At 41.4% G+C, this 18,017-nt stretch overlaps 1 protein-coding gene across 2 annotated transcripts in view; it reads left to right on the top strand.

Moving 5' to 3' along the window:
- The window catches only part of DENND1B (DENN domain containing 1B), a 261,857-nt gene that overhangs the window by 224,258 nt on the left and 19,582 nt on the right, over window positions 1-18,017 (top strand). For both annotated transcript variants that reach the window (XM_069544323.1, XM_069544322.1), the window contains 3 exons: window positions 335-403; window positions 1,781-1,837; window positions 2,690-2,797. In XM_069544323.1, coding sequence (XP_069400424.1) covers window positions 335-403; window positions 1,781-1,837; window positions 2,690-2,797 — 234 coding nt within the window. The remainder of the gene's footprint in view (window positions 1-334; window positions 404-1,780; window positions 1,838-2,689; window positions 2,798-18,017) is intronic.

Raw genomic sequence — 18,017 nt, 5'->3', positions numbered from 1 at the left:
ACTAAAACATTTGAGAAACAGTTGATTGTATTTCTTTTTATTAAGCTTTATATATATATATATATATACTGGTCACATTGCCTACATCTGCCTAAACCACAAAGATGAAAAGATTGTGTTCCATCAATTAAAAGAATAGAGGAGAATGTTTACATTTCGTATGGAGTTACTATAGCATATATAAAAGCTTGAAAACATTTAACATGATATAATTATGTAGGTCTTTCTTTAAGCTGTGAGAAAAGCTCTTAATTCTGTATTATCAATAATGCTTTGTTTTCAGGACAGTGGGGCTCCAAATTTTTAGGAATGTGTTTCTGTTTTTCCTTTGCAGAAAGGAGGTGCACTGTTCAACACAGCAATGACCAAAGCAAGCCCTGCTGTACGAACAGCATACAAATTTGTAAGTTCTCTTTTCATGTTTAAGAATTCTGTTGATAAAATTTTATAACATTTTCCTAGATGATACACACTTAAATCTAGAATATTTTCTGGTTTCCTTTAAATAAATTTAGAGTTAATATTGACCAAAGCAAACTCAATTATTAAAATTGTATCATTGTCTAGGCAGGGCGTTTTTTTCAGATAATTTAAAAATGCTTCTTTTATTTCAAAGTTATCAGCAAAATTGTGCCCTCAGATTGAAACAGTCCACAATGAAGTGACAGTTTAAAAGATTTGATTCTTTTATTTAACAACGTACTTTAAATTCTCATTGTGTACTTGAGGCTTAACTAGAAAAGTTTTTTTTAAAAATATGACAAGTTCTCTTGCCTCAAAGGTCCTTTGACTTTCCAAAGTTAAAAACTCCCCGTTGATACCCCATAGCTTATAGTAAAATAATAACACCAGGAGCTACCACAGCAAGTAAATAATGAACAAAATGGAAGTCTCTCTGCTCTGATCGCCGAGACCCTTCAGACCTGGCCCCTCCCATCCTGGCTCATTTCCCTGAAGCCCCCAGCCCTGGTGTCTCCAGGTCTGAGATCCTTCTCGTTCATTCTCTGCTGTGTCTTCATCCTTCACAATCCGTCCCTGCTGCCCGGGACGTCCTTTCCTTGGCTTCTGTCCACCTACTAAATCATCCTACAGGTTTGTTTTAGAGTAGGTTCCTCAGCCCCACCACAAGGCTTCTCTGCCTTCTCTGAGCTTCCACGGGGCCTGTGGGCCTCTGTTTCGGCCCTTGTGTCTGTGCCTCTGTCTCTGTAGGAGATTCTTAGGAGCTGATTGGGATTCAGGAAAACTTGCTTTGTGACCCCATGGACTGAAGCCCGCCAGGCTCCTCTGTCTATGGGATTTCCCAGTCAAGAATGCTGGAGTGGGTTGCCATTTCCTTCTCCAGGGGATCTTCCCTACCCAGGGATCAAACCTGGGTCTCCTGCATCATTGCAGGAATTTCTTCAAGTCCAAATGTTTGCCCCAAAATAACCTGCTGGTGTGACATGCTTTCCCTTTTCCTCCCCCATTTGTCAGGCCAGGTTATGGCTAGGCGATGGCCATCTGGTGGTCTCTGGTGTTTTTAATAGCCTCGGAGGCAAAGTAGGCTAACTGCTAGCCTTTGGATGATCCCTGTGCAAACAGAGACTGATGCTTTCCCCACCTCATTCAGGTGTAATAGTGGGTAGAATGGGTCCCTGAAAACAGAGTTTTAGATGGTGGGTTCTTCTTTTTTCTATGTAACATGACAAGTTAGTAGTTTTCATTCAGTGGGATCTCGCACACTTATCCCTTAAACTTGATGGAAATGCGCTGAGCAGACACCGGTATTGTCGTTTTCCAGGCCAAGAATCATGCTAAGCAGGGGATAAAGGAGGTGAAGAGCAAGCTTAGACACAAGGTATGTCCAGCATGTCTCATTCCACCTCAATTCCTGTGTTAGTGTTAAGCTTATCTTGCACAAATCACATGGGGTTTATGTTTTTAATGACTTTTGAAATGTGCTTAGCCCTTTGTTCAAGGATGCATTTTTCATAACAAGCCCCATGGCAGCTATCTGCCATTCTATACACACCCCCTGAACAATCTCTTTACCGTTTGCATATTTTATCACAGAGGTGCGGAGAGCTTCAAAGGCGCTTTAACTGGATGTATGTCTTTATAAAGTTGATTGCCTTGATATCAAAATTAAAGTTCTTGCTTCAAGCTGAGACTTTTTTTTTTTTCTTTTTAAAAAGATCTCTGGTGCAGAATTCTCTGCAGGAATGTCATCATTGGGCTTTACTGGATCTTTCCAATAGTAGCTACTTTAAATTGAAGCATGTTCTTAATTTTCAAAGGAGGTGTATTTGAATCTGTGAATGTCGCATATATGTGAATAGGTATAGGTAGGTATATATGTGTTTGAGTTGATTACATATTATATTTTTGAAGATTTTATCAGTTGTTATGCTTTGAATTTCTACCTCTGGAGAGAAGAAACTATTTAAAACTTTCAGTGTAGTAATGGCGCCTGAATGGGCTTCATATAAACTTTATTCAAATTGTTCAAGAAAGTCAGAGATTATTTTGGAGGTTTTTAATTTATAATATATAAAAATGCATTTTCTTCCTAAATAGCTTTTTTAAAACTTACACGCCAAGTTTTAATTTTGTTATTTGCATCTGTATCAGATACTGTCTATTAATTGAAAAACCTTAGTAATGAAATGAGTACTTTAGAATAACCACTTGTTTATCTCTTCGGGTGTAGGAAAATGAGGACGACTATGGGACTTGTTCCGGTTCCGTGCAATACACGCCCATTTACACATTACACAGCGAGAGCGGAGCAAACCTAGCCAGGCGTAAGCTTTCCCAGGTGAGAGTATTTACTAACCTCCTGTCTCCCACAGTCTGATATTATGTTAATTTCAGTGATTTCTTCAGGAACAATCTTGGACCCACTGATTTTTTATTTTTATCACATGGTAAGAAATTCTGTGATGATGGTCAGTATGAGTAGGCGGAGTCTGGGCAGGTGCAAGGGGCCTGCGAGCCGAGCGTCCAGGTACCAGTCTGCCTGCCCGTCACTGGGTCGTGGCCTCATGGTGAGTGCGGGGAGACAGGGCCACGTGCGGGCAGCTTAATGATGGCTTCCTTTACTACAAAGTGAGGTGACGTTCATACATGGGGATTTGACCACTAGAGTACTCTGAAGAAATTAGAACATGGAATAATGTATGTCTGTCTTTTTCTAAAGTTAGATGTTTTGTTTGCTGTGAGTAGTTTAAAGCTTCTGCTTCTACCTAATGCTACTTCAGGTACTGTCCTAAAGTAGGAGTGTGTCCAGGATCAGAGCCGTGTGTGTGTGTGTCTCTGATTTTGCATCATAAGTGTGCTTCTGTAGGATTTTAAGAAGCAAAAATTGCACACACCATATCATACTTTAAGTGGTCTTAGAAAACTGCCTTTTGAAAGGAGTTCACTAGTGGATTAAAGTTAAGAAACCATTGAACTTGAAGCAGCTGCAAAGCTTCATTTATCACAGCCACCAGTTTAGACATAAGGAAGCTGACTGCCGAATGGTCACATCACTTGCCCGATGTCTTGTAATGAGTGGCCAGGCGGGATGGGTGTCCACCTCCGTGTGCAGGTGGCTTCCCTGGCTCCACAGACTCAGTGCAGTGCTTCCTGCGTCTTCAGGAATGGGGCAGGACCACAAGGCTATGCTCTAGAACCTCAGCCTTTGTAAAGAAGACCCGTTCTTTCAACAGCTATTATGTATTAGGTACTTTTCTAGGTATTTTGGAAAAACTTAAAAGTTCTCTGCTTTAAGGGGCTGTTTTTATAACATAACAAAATGCCTTCTCTATGATTTATCTATTTGTTAAGCTTACACTTTCATACGTTAGTATGGCTCAGTTGCAGTGTATTGGTAGTGAATGCTAGTTCTATGACCTGAAACAAGCCTTTCAGTGAAATAATTATCTCATAAGGGTAAGAGCCTTTTCTGACTCTCCCTGTTAACTGGAATACATTTATAAACTTGTAAGTTAATGATGGATATGCAATCAGTTTCTTAATTCTTCTCCCGTTAATTCTTCTCCCATCATTAGAATGTTCACTTCCCGTTTGTCTGTTCTCAAACGTCGATAGCTTAAAAACTTAACTAAAATGTTTACTGCTTTAATGTTGGAGTACTTAGATCATACGTGTGTCTGTGTGTGTGTATAAAACACGATAAATGGATTTTTGAATTCTTCTTTGATTTCTTTAGTGATCCATTGGTTGTTTAGTAGCATATTGTTTAGCCTCCAGATGTTTGTGTTTTTCATAGCCTTTTCCTGTAATTTATTTTTAATCTCACAGTGTTGTGATCAGAAAACATGCTGGATATGATTTCAGTCGTCTTAACTTTTCCAAGGCCCGCCTTGTGGCCCAGCACGTGGCCAGTCATAGAGAACACTGCATCTGCACCTGAGAAGAACGTGCTTTTGGATGGAATGCTGTTATTTATACTTTGGACCGCCTGGTCTAATGGGTCATTTAAGGTTGATTTTCTGCCTGGATGGTCTGTCCATTGATGAAAGTAGGGTGCTACAGTCCCCGCTGTTACTGTGTTACTACCGGTTTCTCCCTTTATGGCTGTTACTGTTTTCCTTATATATTGAGGTGCTCCTGTGTTGGGTGCATATATATTTATAATTGTTTTATCTCCTTCTTGAATTGATCCCTTGATCATTATATAGAGTCTTTTTTTTTTTTTAACCTTACAACAGTCTTTATTTTAAAGTCTGTTTTGTCTGCTATGAGAATGGCTACTACAGCTTTCTTTTGATTTCCATTTGCATGGAATACCTTCTTCCATCCCCTTACTTTCAGTCTATACGTGTCCCTAGGTCTGAGGTGAGTCTCTTGTAGACTGCATATATATAGGTCTTGTGTTTGTATGCATTCAGCCAGTCCGTGTCTTTTGGTTGGACCATTTGGTCTATTTACGTTTAAGGTAATTATTGGTATGTGTCTCCATGTTGCCATTAAGCATTTCCGGTTCGTTTTTGTAGGTCTTTTTCCTTCTCTTCCTCTTTTGTTCTCTTCTCTTGTGGCTTGATGACCGTCTTGAGTGTTGTGTTTGGGTTGCTTTTACTCTTTCGTGTGTGTATCTATTGTAATTTTGAGGTTTGTTGTTCCCGTGAGGTGTTGATATAGCAGTCTGTATATGTATAGGTTGGTTTAAGTTGCTGGTTTTTGACCAGCCTTGAGTTCTTTAGCATTTGTTGCAAAGTTGGTTTGGTGGTGCTGGATTCTCTTACCTTTTGCTTGTCTGTAAAGCTTTGATTTCTCCATCATCTCTGAATGAGAGCCTAGCTGGGTAGAGTATTCTTGGTTGTAGGTGCTTCCCTTTCATCAGTTTAAATATATCATGCCACTCCCTTCTGGCCTGCAGAGTTTCTCCTGAAAAATCAGCTGTTAACCTTATGGGAGTTCCTTTGTATATTATTTGTTGTTTTTCCCTTGTTGCTTTTAATATTTTTTTGTCTTTCATTTTTGTAACTTTGATTACTGTGTGTCTCGGTGTGTTCGTTGGATTTATCCTACCCGGGACTATGTGTGCTCACTGGACTTCACTGTGAAAAAAATATGGGAATCTTTGTTAACTGTAGGATGCTTTAAGATAAAAAGAAAACACTTAAATTGGAGGGATGCCTATCTTAAATAACAGTTTTAAATTAAGAAAATTACCTTTAGCTTCTCATATTTAATTTTAAAAATCTTTGTTTTTTTTTAACATGGCATATTTTTATGATAATTTAATCAGAAAATACGTGACTGATTTCTGTTTTTGTTTTCTTTGAATTCCTAGAGACAGTTTCTGACAGGGAAAACTATATTAAATTATATCAAGTTATAGAAAACTTTACAGGACAGTAGGTTATAGTCACTCATACTTACTGTGAATAGTCATGGCTCTTATCATAGTATCATCAGTACAGTTATCTGCATTCATTAATTGGCATTTTATGGTTTTCAGGTAAACATGACATGACATGACTTTAACAAGAATTAAAAGAAGTGGGGCTTGTTCTTTTAAGAATTAAAGTTTTATTTTCCTTCTTGGTATATAAGAATTTATTAAGCCAGCATATTTAGATTTATTGTGCAAATACTGATAATGTTTGAATAACTATCTTTATGGGGGATAAATATGAGTTTCAGGTAATGTGTGCAGCCACTGTATATGTATGTATCTCCCATTTTATAAGTAGACACATGTATCTCTGTATATGTATTTTCACAGCTAAATTTTTTGAGTTTATATTTCTAACCACTTGCAGCCCAGTACTTATATTTTTACCTTTTGATTGTATTTTTCTGTAATTGAAATTTGACTGTTTAGTTTTAGATTCACACACTAACAAAAGAGGCAGATTTTGAGCCCTTTGGCAGTTTTTTCCTTGTTACTTTCCACCCTTACTATTTTTTCCCCACAGCTGCCAGAATGCATGTTTTCTTGCAGTACTAATTTCACATCTCTGAGCTGATAGTTAACTGTGCTCTGAAATGACAGCCAACTTGTGGTCAGCAGCTTATTTATAAAAGCAGACCATGGCACACTCTAGTTGAAACTGTCATCCAGCCCCGGTCTGAATTCTCTCTCTAATTTCATAGCATTAGGAAACACACACAACCACACGTGGAGTAAGACAGCAGCAGGGTGTGTATCATGAGGATCTCCCTGTTCCTTAGGACAGCCAAGTGCAGGAGTATGTGGGCCCCGGGCAGGATTCGAGCCAGAGGCCTGGAAGAGCAGTGTCTGTCTCCCTCTCACCTGGTCTGTGCTCTGCACATTTGATCACCGTGCCTTCTGTACATCAGCTTTCTCAGCTTCTCTGCCCCGTCACTGAGCTTGCAAGCCTTCAGTTCACACAGCTACTAGAAATGGACCACAGTTCCCAAGTCCACGTTCTTGTTGAAGAACATAATCAAGCGCACAGAGAGCAGGCGTTAGTCTTTGGCTCCGTCTGCTCTCGCCGTTGAGGGATGGGATGGGGGGAGACCATGTTACCAGCAGTGCTGGGAGGGTGTCTGTGAACGGAGAAGCGGTGTTAAGGATTGTGACAGGATCTCAAGGGATTTTTGCTATTTCTAATTGCTTTATAATGCTATTTTCCAAAAAGTCATCTTTGCAAAGAAAGAAAAAAGAACCGTCTATATTTTGGGGTCGTCAGAGGCTGGATCTTTGTCCCACAAACCTGAAGCTTGGTTAAGGTCAAGGTCAGCCTATCTGATGGGCTGCCGTGGCCTTCATTCTCCCAGGAGATGGGCCACGCACACAAACAAAAGGACCTTAGGGTACAGTATTTGCATTTGGGCACAGACATCCGGAGGGAGGGAGCGGCACCGTCTGCTGCCTTCTCTTTGTGGTCTGATACTGCAGACGCTTCCTCAGTTCACTTCTTGGAGATAATCCAGCTTCATTGATGTAATCAAAATATGATGCAGTATCTTGTGGAGGAGACAGAAAGCTGATGCTAGAATCGTGTGTGTGTATTACTCTGTGATGATTCCCAAAATCATCACGTCTCTCACTCCCGGCCCTCCAAGTTGTTACGTTCGGATCTGAGCACATTAAGACTCTCAGTTAAATACAGAAGCAGTTCTGGGAATGGTTAGATGTGGTTAAAGAAAGAATCTAGATATAAGTAAATATGTGAGAGACGCTAACGTTCATCTCATTTATATTTTACCTATTTCCAATAGTAAATTAATATCTTACAAAGAATTGTGGAAGAAAGAAATAAAATTCACTTAGATAAGATTCACTGCAGTGACAAAGTGTAGTAAGGAGCTAAGCCCCCTTCCTGTGCTTAGCCTCTGACATGAACACAGAAAAAACCCCACAGCTCCTGTGATTCATAGCACACACAGGTTTAGAAAGCCTTTGAGCAGGCTCATGCCATCTGGGGACCTGGGACTGGATGCTCACAGTGGAGAGGGCACACCCAGGGGAGACGGGCATCCCCGTTTGGAGAGACAGGGTCTTGTGCAGCCTTGTGATGGGCGGGGCTCAGGCACATCAGAGCCTCCCTTGGAAACACTCTCTCCCCCCACCTCCAGCTTCCTGGCTGTTGCCTCCACTTTCACGTGAGAGTTGAACTGCTTAAAGACACGGAAAAGCTGCAAGCAGAAACAACCCTGTTGCAGAATTCACTCTCTCCTCCCTCCTGTGCCACCTCTCTCTCCTGTTAGTCCTGGCCTATGCCCAGGCAGCCTCTTCCATTTGAGTGTTCACATGACCAGGTTCTCTAAAGACTGGCTGGGTAGTAAATTCAGGTACCTGAAAGCAAGCTTCTCCAGAGACCTTCGGGATTTGGTGATCCAGATAATTTTGATGTTTTTACTACTGTTTCTTAAACCTGAGTTATTACAGAGTTGAAGTGATGTTGAAGTGTGCTCGAGCAGCCTTGGCAACCAGGAGGAGCAGGGGCGGTTCCTTGGTTAGCAGAATGTGTCTGTTTGTGTGTACAACAGGATTCGTTTAAAACTCCCAACAATCCAAGCGAGAGTGAGAACTTTTTTTTTACCCATGATTTTTCAGATTTAGAAACTGGGAGCAGAGAGGTTAAGAAATGTGCCTAAAGTTCTGCAGTATTAGATAGAAGAGTTGTCGTTCAGTCGCTTTCGTGTCTGACTCTTTGCGACCCCATGGACTGCAGCACGCCAGGCTTCCCTGTCCTTCGCTATCTCCCAGAGTTTGCACAGACTCATGTCCATTGAGCCGGTGACGCCATCCAAGCATCTTGTCCTCTGGATGGAAAAGCAGATGGACTGGTTGTGGAGCCTAGTCCCTGGCCACGACTCTCCTGCCTTTGCATGGAGAGGGTGCTCGCAGAGGAGCTGTTATTGACAGGGGTATGGACCTTACAGCCAGGAAGACTTGACTTTGAGAAAGGTACTGGCACGTAGCTTGGAGCCAAACACAGCTCTGCAACTCCATGGACTGTGGTCCGCCAGGCTCCTCTGTCCATGGGATTATCCTGGCAAGAACACTGGAGTGGGTTGCCATTTCCTCCTCCAGGGGATCTTCTTCACCCAGGGATCCAACCCATGTCTCTTGCATCTCCTGATTTAGCAGGTGGATTCTTTCACCACTGCGCCACCTGGGAAGCCCCAAGCCTTAGTTTCTGCATTTGTGGAATGATAGTAATGATACATGCTACCTCCCTAGGATGCTGCAGCCATGGTAGACAATGTATATAGAGTATCTGCCACACAAGAGGCACTGAGCCGTCGGCAGCTGTCCATTCGTACACGGACACGCGTGTTGAGCTTCAGGTCTTCTGTAGCAGTGGCACATCTGACTCCCTTCTCTCTCGGTCACTCCCAGAGGCACTAACGATCCTTCAGTCACTGTGGACCCTAAGATTACCTGTCTTCATTCCAAGAAGAGATGCCCTTAGATCCCAGTTCATGATGTGGAAAAAAATACACAGCTCTTTATTTATGTATTTATTTTAACCAAGAAATCTCTTGGCTTGTCAGTTCCTAAGACATTAAGTGCCATTGTATTGTCAGATTATCAACACAAAGAATGTGGGCTTGACGCATCCACTCCTCGTCTGTTTGCTATCCATTTGAGAAGTCCGTCTCGACTCTATGAAGAACCTCCTGTTTCCAGTTTTCCAGCCAGACTTGTGTAACTGCAACACTTTATCTTCATCCATTTTTCAGAAGAGGAAAATGAGATTTGGGTCATTTAAATTCTAAGAATGTATTTTAAAGTTAAAAAAATCAAAATTTATAATCTATGTGCTGCAGAAAAGAGCAGAAACTAAAATGTGTGTTGTTTAAGGCTTCTGTTACTTAGCCTAATTTTGAAGTGGATTGTGAGTCTGTATCTACTTCCAGCAAACAGTAATTTGTGTGTTGGTCTGCTAATTAGTAGGGTTATTTCCCGTTTTGTTGATGAGGCTTAAATAAATGTCAAGGGTACAGCCAAGGAGCTCTCCCAATTAGGCTTCCCGTTTGTGAAACCCAGCCCTCTTCCCTTTTGTGTGCAGATGACAGTTCGGGCAGCAGCCCCAGCCTAACAGGGCTCCAGGGAGAGCCGCCTCCTCTGGTTTTACTGAGAACAGGCCCAGTCATGTCCAGGGAGAATACGGCCACAGTCACGGCCGGAGCCGCGCTGTTCTCGACTGCAGCCCCACCTCCTTTCATCCGCTTCATTTTAGAACAAAACACCGCTGACTTACCACACAATGTCTAGGCCAAGTCTCATCTACAATTACATTTTAAAGTGCTGGCTTGTAAAAATGCATTGGAATTTTCTAAGAATGAGAAATTAAGTCATATGCAAAACTTATATGAACCTAAGACACTGCTCCATATTTAATAATATTAGCCATTTTTAACTTCTTCAATCATTGTAACGTGTGTTGTCTGTGTGTCTCACAGGTGTGTACACACACACAACACTAGCCTAGTGAACAGTGAGCAGGAGTGTCGCTGTATGACGCATCAACCTTAACAGATGGATGGCCCTAAGCAAGCAAAACCAGCACAGTAAAATCAAGTGAAAGTGGAGCGTTGAGGCTTTCTGTTGTTCAGCCCCATTAAAACCCTGGCACATATATCACTCTTAACTATTTCATGTCTGGGCCGAGTGGCAATCCCCTCAGCTTTATTTTCAGCGTATCTAGTTAATTATGTAAGAGCTGCATGAGGAAACATGAAAGGAAGGTTATTTTTTGCATTTGTACTGTAAGCTGTGTGACTGTTGACAAATACCCACACTTGGAATGCAGTCAAGACTTAAACCCAAAAACAGTGTTTACAAATATACTCAACAGTCGTAATTCCTCCTAATAGGACCAGCTACTATTAAATTAGCGGCCACTTACTCTGTTTTTCAAATACATTCACAAACAGACTAGTAGTCCAAGATAGGAAAAGTTCTTTTGAGTGCAGAAATAAGGAAGATGTTTATGCCATAATATACCGTCTACGTGATTTTCCTTTTTTTTTTGCCCATTATATAAGGTGATAACGTACACTTCAAATGCAATTCCTGTCTTTTTAAGCCTATGTTTTTATTGGTTTGTAAATCTTCCTAGTAGATTTGGAATACAGTACAGCAGCAGTGAGCCCATTTTATAATTGATGAGTAATGTAAACTCATCTTTAAATAACGTGCTTAGAAGTTACATATGCCTTTCTGGCCTGTGGAGACTTGCAGGTAAGGCATTTCAAAGCCACATTTCAGTTGAATGGGAATTTAAATCCCCATGTGTAAGCATGTTTTAAATATGAGCAGTCAGGTGGTTTACATTTTATACAGAGTAAAATCTCAATGTGTTAAAATCCTGCCAATGAAATCGTTTCTGTGAAATTAACAGGAAGAAATAAAAACTTAGATTCTCTTGCTTATTAGTTCCTAAGCTTAATGAATGGTGGGATATCCACCCTAGTAGGGTGTGGCTTATAGTGTGTTTATGACACACTTTTCATCACTGAAATTCAGTAGAACCTGGGGATAAAATCAGTGTAATTAAGGACAGTGTCTCTTGCTTAGGTGACATACTAGATTTCAGAAAATGACACACTTGTTGGGATCTTTCGAAAATACAGTCCATTGAATAGCTTTGCTTTATCAGTCAAGAAAGAAATGGCAGAGTCACTGGTTTAGAGGGAAGTAGCCTCTTGCTTCTTCTGGGCAAGAAAAAAGAGATTGTAAATCACAATGAGAAGAATAATTGTGACCTCAGGGGAAGGGGGAGGAACTAGGTTGTGAAGGAGGAGGGCCAGATATTTGGAAAAAATACTTAATATAAATCTTACAAAGAAATAAAAATATGTTTAACCAAATCATGTTAAGCCAGAAAAACCATTAATTTTTTGTTTTTAGCACTCTGTTTACTTTGGTTCAGTACTGAGAATTGTGTTACTGTGATTAAGGTAAAATGTTGAATTAAAGTGATCAGAAAGGATTAGAGAAGTATTAAAGTCTGAGAGTTTCAAATGATAAAATATTTTTCAAAAATAGCTTAAGTGTGTTTCTACTAAAAGATGCCCATAGGAAGTACTGCCTGCATGAATCATGGCTTAGCAGTCTTTGTCCAAAAGGTATTCTTTCACATAGCATCCATTTGGTCTAGTTTATAGTAGTGTCACTAATCTATAAAATTGATCTTTTAAGTTCAGTTTGAAAATTTGGGTACCCTATTGTTGATTTAAATAAAGTTATTTTTTCTGTTGTTTTCTGTTGAAATAATATTAATTTTGAACATGTCAAATTTGATTACAGTTAACATCTGTGCCCCCACCCTCACCCCCAAAACCTCAGTTATGGGTGACAAGGGTGCCCTCTAGTGAGTTCATGTAGTATTTTCTTTCCTTGAAGAAGATGGTTGCACAGACATTAAGTTTATAAGATTTGCCTCTCTCTCTCGGAGACACAACTGAATACACATTTGAAAATTTTATATTGTCATAAAATTGTTCAAGAATATTATCTTTTCAAAGAAATAATTCAAAACCAACTCCTTTCGCCAACTGGCCAGGACTTCATTTCTAAAATGAACAGTACCTAGTATATTATAAAGACTTAGGTGACAATGTTCCCTGTATTCTATGAGATCTTTTTAGGTTGAAATGTACCTTTTTAATGTTATAATTTTACTCTTCAGATTTATTGGCAAAATTGGCTGTGTCATTTATCACAAAGTCTTGAGACAAAAACATACATAAATTTCTCTTGAGCTTAAATCTTAAATTTAAATTGAGCTTCCCTCATGGCTCGGATGGTAAACAATCCACCTGCCAGCGCAAGAGACGTGGGTTTGATCCCTGGGTCAGGAAGATCCCCTGGAGAAGCAAGTGAAATCCCATTCCAGTATTCCTGCCTAGAGAATTCCATGGACAGAGGATCCTGGAGGGCTGCAGTCCATAGGGTCACAAAGAGCTGAACACCACTGAGACACTAACACTCACTTTCAGGACCATTCTAGAATTCACATCCATAATCACACCACAAAGATCTCTCTGTTCTGTTTAACTCTCTTCTTGGGAATCTTTAATTATTTTAAGGGCTTTTGGTGAAAATGATGACAGCTCTCTATTCCAAGTTTTATAGACAGATTCTTACTTTTTTCCTAGGCATCCTGTGATATAGAAATGGTGGTTGTCTTCCCGTTTTGTGTGTAAGAACTGCTTTTCAGGTTGGTCAGAGATCAGTGTTAGTGCCGATGAAAAGAAAAGCCAGTCTTGTCTTTGTAGGGGTTCCTGCTGCTGCCGCTTAGCATCCCCAGGAGAGAGAAACTGTCAGGAGTGTCAATAGATGTGCTGCCTCAGAGTATTATGGGACCTGATTTTAATTGGAGCTGGATTTATGTCTGTTACACATGGTTCTATTTCCTGGTGCAGAACATAAAATACTAGCGTAGTAGATAAATATCTTAACGAGTTACACAACAAGACCACCTTATCTCAAGGTTCTTCATGGTCTTTCCAGCGCTCGAGTCTAACCCTGGTGATTGCACTGTGCTCTCATCCCTCTTGGCCTTCATCAGGCTCTGACATTTGTAAAATAACGCATTTGAAACCCAGATAGAATTGCAGTTTCTGTTCAGAGTCTTGCCGCCTTCAATACTGAAACCGTTTGGTGACTCCACACATATACACACATTTATACTTATTATGTGTGGATATGGCGACCTGAAAAATATAGTCCAGCTACAGTTATTTCATAAATTAAATATTTTATTCCTTCACCATGTACTTTTTACAAACATAGTTTATTAAGGTGGTTGGAAATCAAACGTTTCTGCTAATCAGTTTTAGCTGCTTGTTCCAGCTAGAAACATCTTCTCTTCAGCTAGTGAAAGGAATCTAGTGCTAGGTCATATTGAAAATAGCGTGGACTCGCTGTGTGCCAAGAAACCTTTTAAAATGTGGAGCTATTGAACCCCTGTCAGCAAAAGTGAAATTGCAAATAGTTTGCCATTTATCAAAGGATTATTTATTTATTTACTTATTTATTTAGCTTTGAGAATAATGTTTTAATAGTCTTCTACAACCTCTTGTTTTTACACCAATCAATAATCTTTCAGAATGGAAAAGTTGCAAAAACTCTCTCAAAATTTGCCTCGTCAAATATTAAAGAAGATAAAAAGAATGTATTTTTAAATACTTATAGTGAACAAGTTGCTTGGTATTGGAACAGTCCTGAAAAGCTGGTCTAATTGTTCACAGCTCTGCTGCATGTGAGCTCAGGACAAGACCCTCTACCCAGTAACCATGGTGGGGAGAGAGGGTCCTTTAGCCGGTGAGGCCATTGGAAAGGTTTTCATGTCCTCTCTGATCAGCCCTGGAGAGGCGAATTCTAAAGCACTGTGTTTCTAAAAGATTTTGAGACACTCTTTTGCCAAACTGAACTTCCTAAAGAAAGTCAGAACCACCTGAGGGAACTTGCTGACATCAGTAAAAGGACTTCTGTCCCAGGGTCTGTTCTGAATTCAAATTATTCTGTCTCTGAAATCTAATGTGACGATTTCTTTGGTCTAATTCCAGAGTGGTCCTCAACTTAATAACAATGTTAATTAAAATAAGCGTCCATGGATGCAGTTAGTGCTGTAGGGTGGGCCAAGTGTGGACAGCACCCTCGTGGAGTGTGTATCGCATTCAGTTCCACACAAAGCGACCTGAGTACCTGCGGTGGCTGGCTTACAGCCTCCGAGGTCCTGTGCTGCTTCTGAGCATGGCCACCTGCTCGGCCTGGGTCACTTGCCTCCGTTGACGACCTGTAAATGACCGTCATTGACCAACTCAGACAGATGCTCCTTCACTGGCCTATTTACTCCTCCTGTTCACACCTTAACATCACCCTCCTCACTGACCAGGAAGACCCCATGTAGGAATGCCAAGATCTCCAGTTTTGGAGTATTACAGACCTGGACCAGGAAACCAGCCTGGCCTCTCACTTGAACTTGAGCCACTTCCCTACCCTCTTCTAGTCTCTTAGCCTTAACGTCTGTACAACATCGAAGCTACTTCTGTTCACACCCACATAGATCCCCTGCAGAAATTCCAGTTAGTGCCATGATGGAACCTGTTCTTACAGCACCCGCTGGCCACCTGATAAGAACGAGGTGATGCTGTCCTGGCCCACCTGAGACTGCAGCACCTCCCCCGGGTGCAGCCGCCCGTGTGGGGAGCAGCACTTGGACCCGCTGAGGGATCCCCAAGGCTCTTGGCTCTTCTGCTCCGTCTTTCGTTTGTGTTTTGTTTATCCCTGGCCCCCTTTCCCTTTGTGTTTCAGTTTGTGTTTTCTGTTTGAAGTTTCGTACACGCGCCTGGTGGGACGTGTTTGCCCCAGTAAGGGTAGTTCACGCGTCCCTCACCTCGCGTAACTGCCGTCCCCTTACTGGGGTGAGGGTACTGAGGATCCCTCTGCTGCAGCTTTCAGGCGCCCAGCACGGCACTGCAAACCGGAGTCCCTGTGCTCTCTAAGCCCCTGGGCTTGCTCATCTGGTGAGGGCAGGTTTGTACGCTTTGACCGCAGCTCCCCAGCAACCCCTCCACCCAGTCCCCAGCCCCTGGTAACCAGCGGGCTCCTTTCTAAGAGTTGAGCTGTTTTAGGTTCCGCAAGTAAATGAGGTCATGCAGTGTTTGTCTTTCTCGGACTGACTTAGCATAACGCCCTCCAGGTTCATCCCGGCTGTCACAAATAGCAGGATTTCATTCTATGGCCGAATGGTATCCCACCACATATGTAAGTACGGCATTTTCTCTTATCTGTTCATCCACCGATGGACAGTTTGAGTTGTTTCCATATCTTAGCTGTTGAATAATCCTGCAGTGCGGACCTCTACAAGATGGGGATCTCTACAAGACAGCGATCTCACTTCCTTCTGACAATACTCCGGGGGTGGGGCTGCTGATTGTATGGTGACTGCTTTCAGTTTTCAGAGGAGCCTCTCTACTGTTTTCTGCTATTGCTGTGCTGACTTCCATTTCCACCAACAGTGCACAAGGGCTCCCTTTTCTCCATGCCGTTCTTCAGCGTTTGTTTCCTCTTGTCTCTTTGATGATGGTCCTTCTAACAGGCGTGAAGTGGTATCTCACTGTGGTCATGATCGGCCTTTTCCTGATGACGAGTGATGTTCAACACCTCCTCAAAGTACTTCATGGCCATTTGTCTGTCTTCTTTGGAAAAAATGTCTATTCAAGTCATCTGTCCATTTTCTAATCAGATATTTACAACTTTTGCTATTGTTATTGTTCGGGTTGTATGAGTTTCTTATATATTCTATATATTAATCCCTTATCAGATACATGATTTGCAAATAATTTCTTCCATCCCATGAGAGTGGGGGAAACTTTGATTTTGTTGATGGTTTATTTTGCTGTGCAGAAGCGTTTTAGCTCGATGTAGCTCCACTTGTTGATTTTGCTTTTTTTGCTTGTGCTTTTGGTGTCATATCCAAAAAAATCATTGTCAAGACTAGTAACAGGGGGCTTTTCCCCCATATTTTCTTCTACTCTCCGAGTACTTACAGTTTCACATCTTACATTTAAGTCCTTAACCAATTTTGAGTTAATTTTTGTGAATGTGCCTGTGTGCCAAGTCACTTCAGTCGTGTCCGACACTGTGCAACCCTATGGACCATAGCCCACCAGGCTCCTCTGTTCATGGGATTTTCCAGGCAAGAATGCTGGAGTGGGTTGCTATGGCCTCCTCCAGTGGATCTTCCTGACCCAGGTATCGCACTCATGTCTCTTATGTCTCCTGAATTTGCAGGGAGGTTCTTTACCACTAGCACCTCCTGGGAAGCCATTTTGTGAGTGATACCAGGTTAAATTCATGCAATTTCATTCTTTTTCATGTGAATATCCAGTTTTACCAGCACCACTTATTATACAGACTACCATTGAGTACGCTTGACTCCTTTGTTAAATGTTACCGTTGTTAAATGTAAGTGCATGAGTTTATATCCAGGCTCATGATTCTGTTCCATTGATTTATGTATCTTTCATACTAATACCATACTATTCTGATTACTATAGCTTTGTAATATAGTTTGAAACCAGGAAGTCCAGCTTTGTTAGTTCAGTTTTATTCTTTCTAAGGCTGATTTGGTTATGTGGCATCTTTTATGGTTCCATGTACGTTTTAGGATTATTTTTCCAATTTTCATGAAAAATGGCATTGGGATTTTCATAGTAATTGCATTGAACCTATAGATGGCTGTGGGTCATATGAATATTTTAGCAATATTAACTCTTCATGTCCATGAACACAGGATATCTTTCCATTTATTTGCATATTTCTCAATTTCTTTCATCGATGTGTTAAAGGTTTTGTTGTATAGATCGTTCACTTCCTTGGTTAAATTTATTTCTTTGTATTTTATTGTTTTTTGATGCTATTGCAAATGGCATTGTCTTTTTTCAGAGAGACCATTGTTAGTGTATAGAAATGCCAGTTTAGATCATTTTTATCGACCTGTTTCAGATTGCTGGGGAGCCCAAAGAATGCTTTATCTTTTGTATTATATATGTCTTTTACATTTCTGTCGTTCAACTTAACTCTCATAGATTCCATCTCTCTGCTGTCATCCCATCCATTTATGTGCATTGTCCTTCTTTTTAGTTCTCAGTTTTTATGTGTAGTGGTTGTTGAGTGATGGGCCCCCTGTGTGAAAAAGCAGTAGAGGAAGTTAAATAGTACTCACACCCACAAATGCTGTGATGCCATCCATCAGAGGCGGGGTGCACCACAGGTTGAGCTGGGTGGGGTTTTGTGTTGACATCATCCCCTGAAGTGGCTGCCGTTGGTGGGGTACTTCCTTCCTGTGGCGGGAGTACTTCCTGTGGCGGGAGTACTTCCTGTGGCGGGAGTACTTCCTGTGGCGGGGGTGCTTCCTGTGGCGGGGGTGCTTCCTGTGGCGGGGGTGCTTCCTGTGGCGGGGGTGCTTCCTGTGGCGGGGGTGCTTCCTGTGGCGGGGGTGCTTCCTGTGGCGGGGGTGCTTCCTGTGGAGTACTTCCTGTGGAGTACTTCCTGTGGAGTACTTCCTGTGGAGTACTTCCTGTGGAGTACT

This window comes from Ovis canadensis, chromosome 12 (genome assembly GCF_042477335.2).
Source record: "Ovis canadensis isolate MfBH-ARS-UI-01 breed Bighorn chromosome 12, ARS-UI_OviCan_v2, whole genome shotgun sequence".
Classification (NCBI taxonomy): domain Eukaryota; kingdom Metazoa; phylum Chordata; class Mammalia; order Artiodactyla; family Bovidae; genus Ovis; species Ovis canadensis.
Note: the sequence above shows the minus strand (reverse complement) of the source record. Positions and strands in the feature narration are given on the sequence as shown.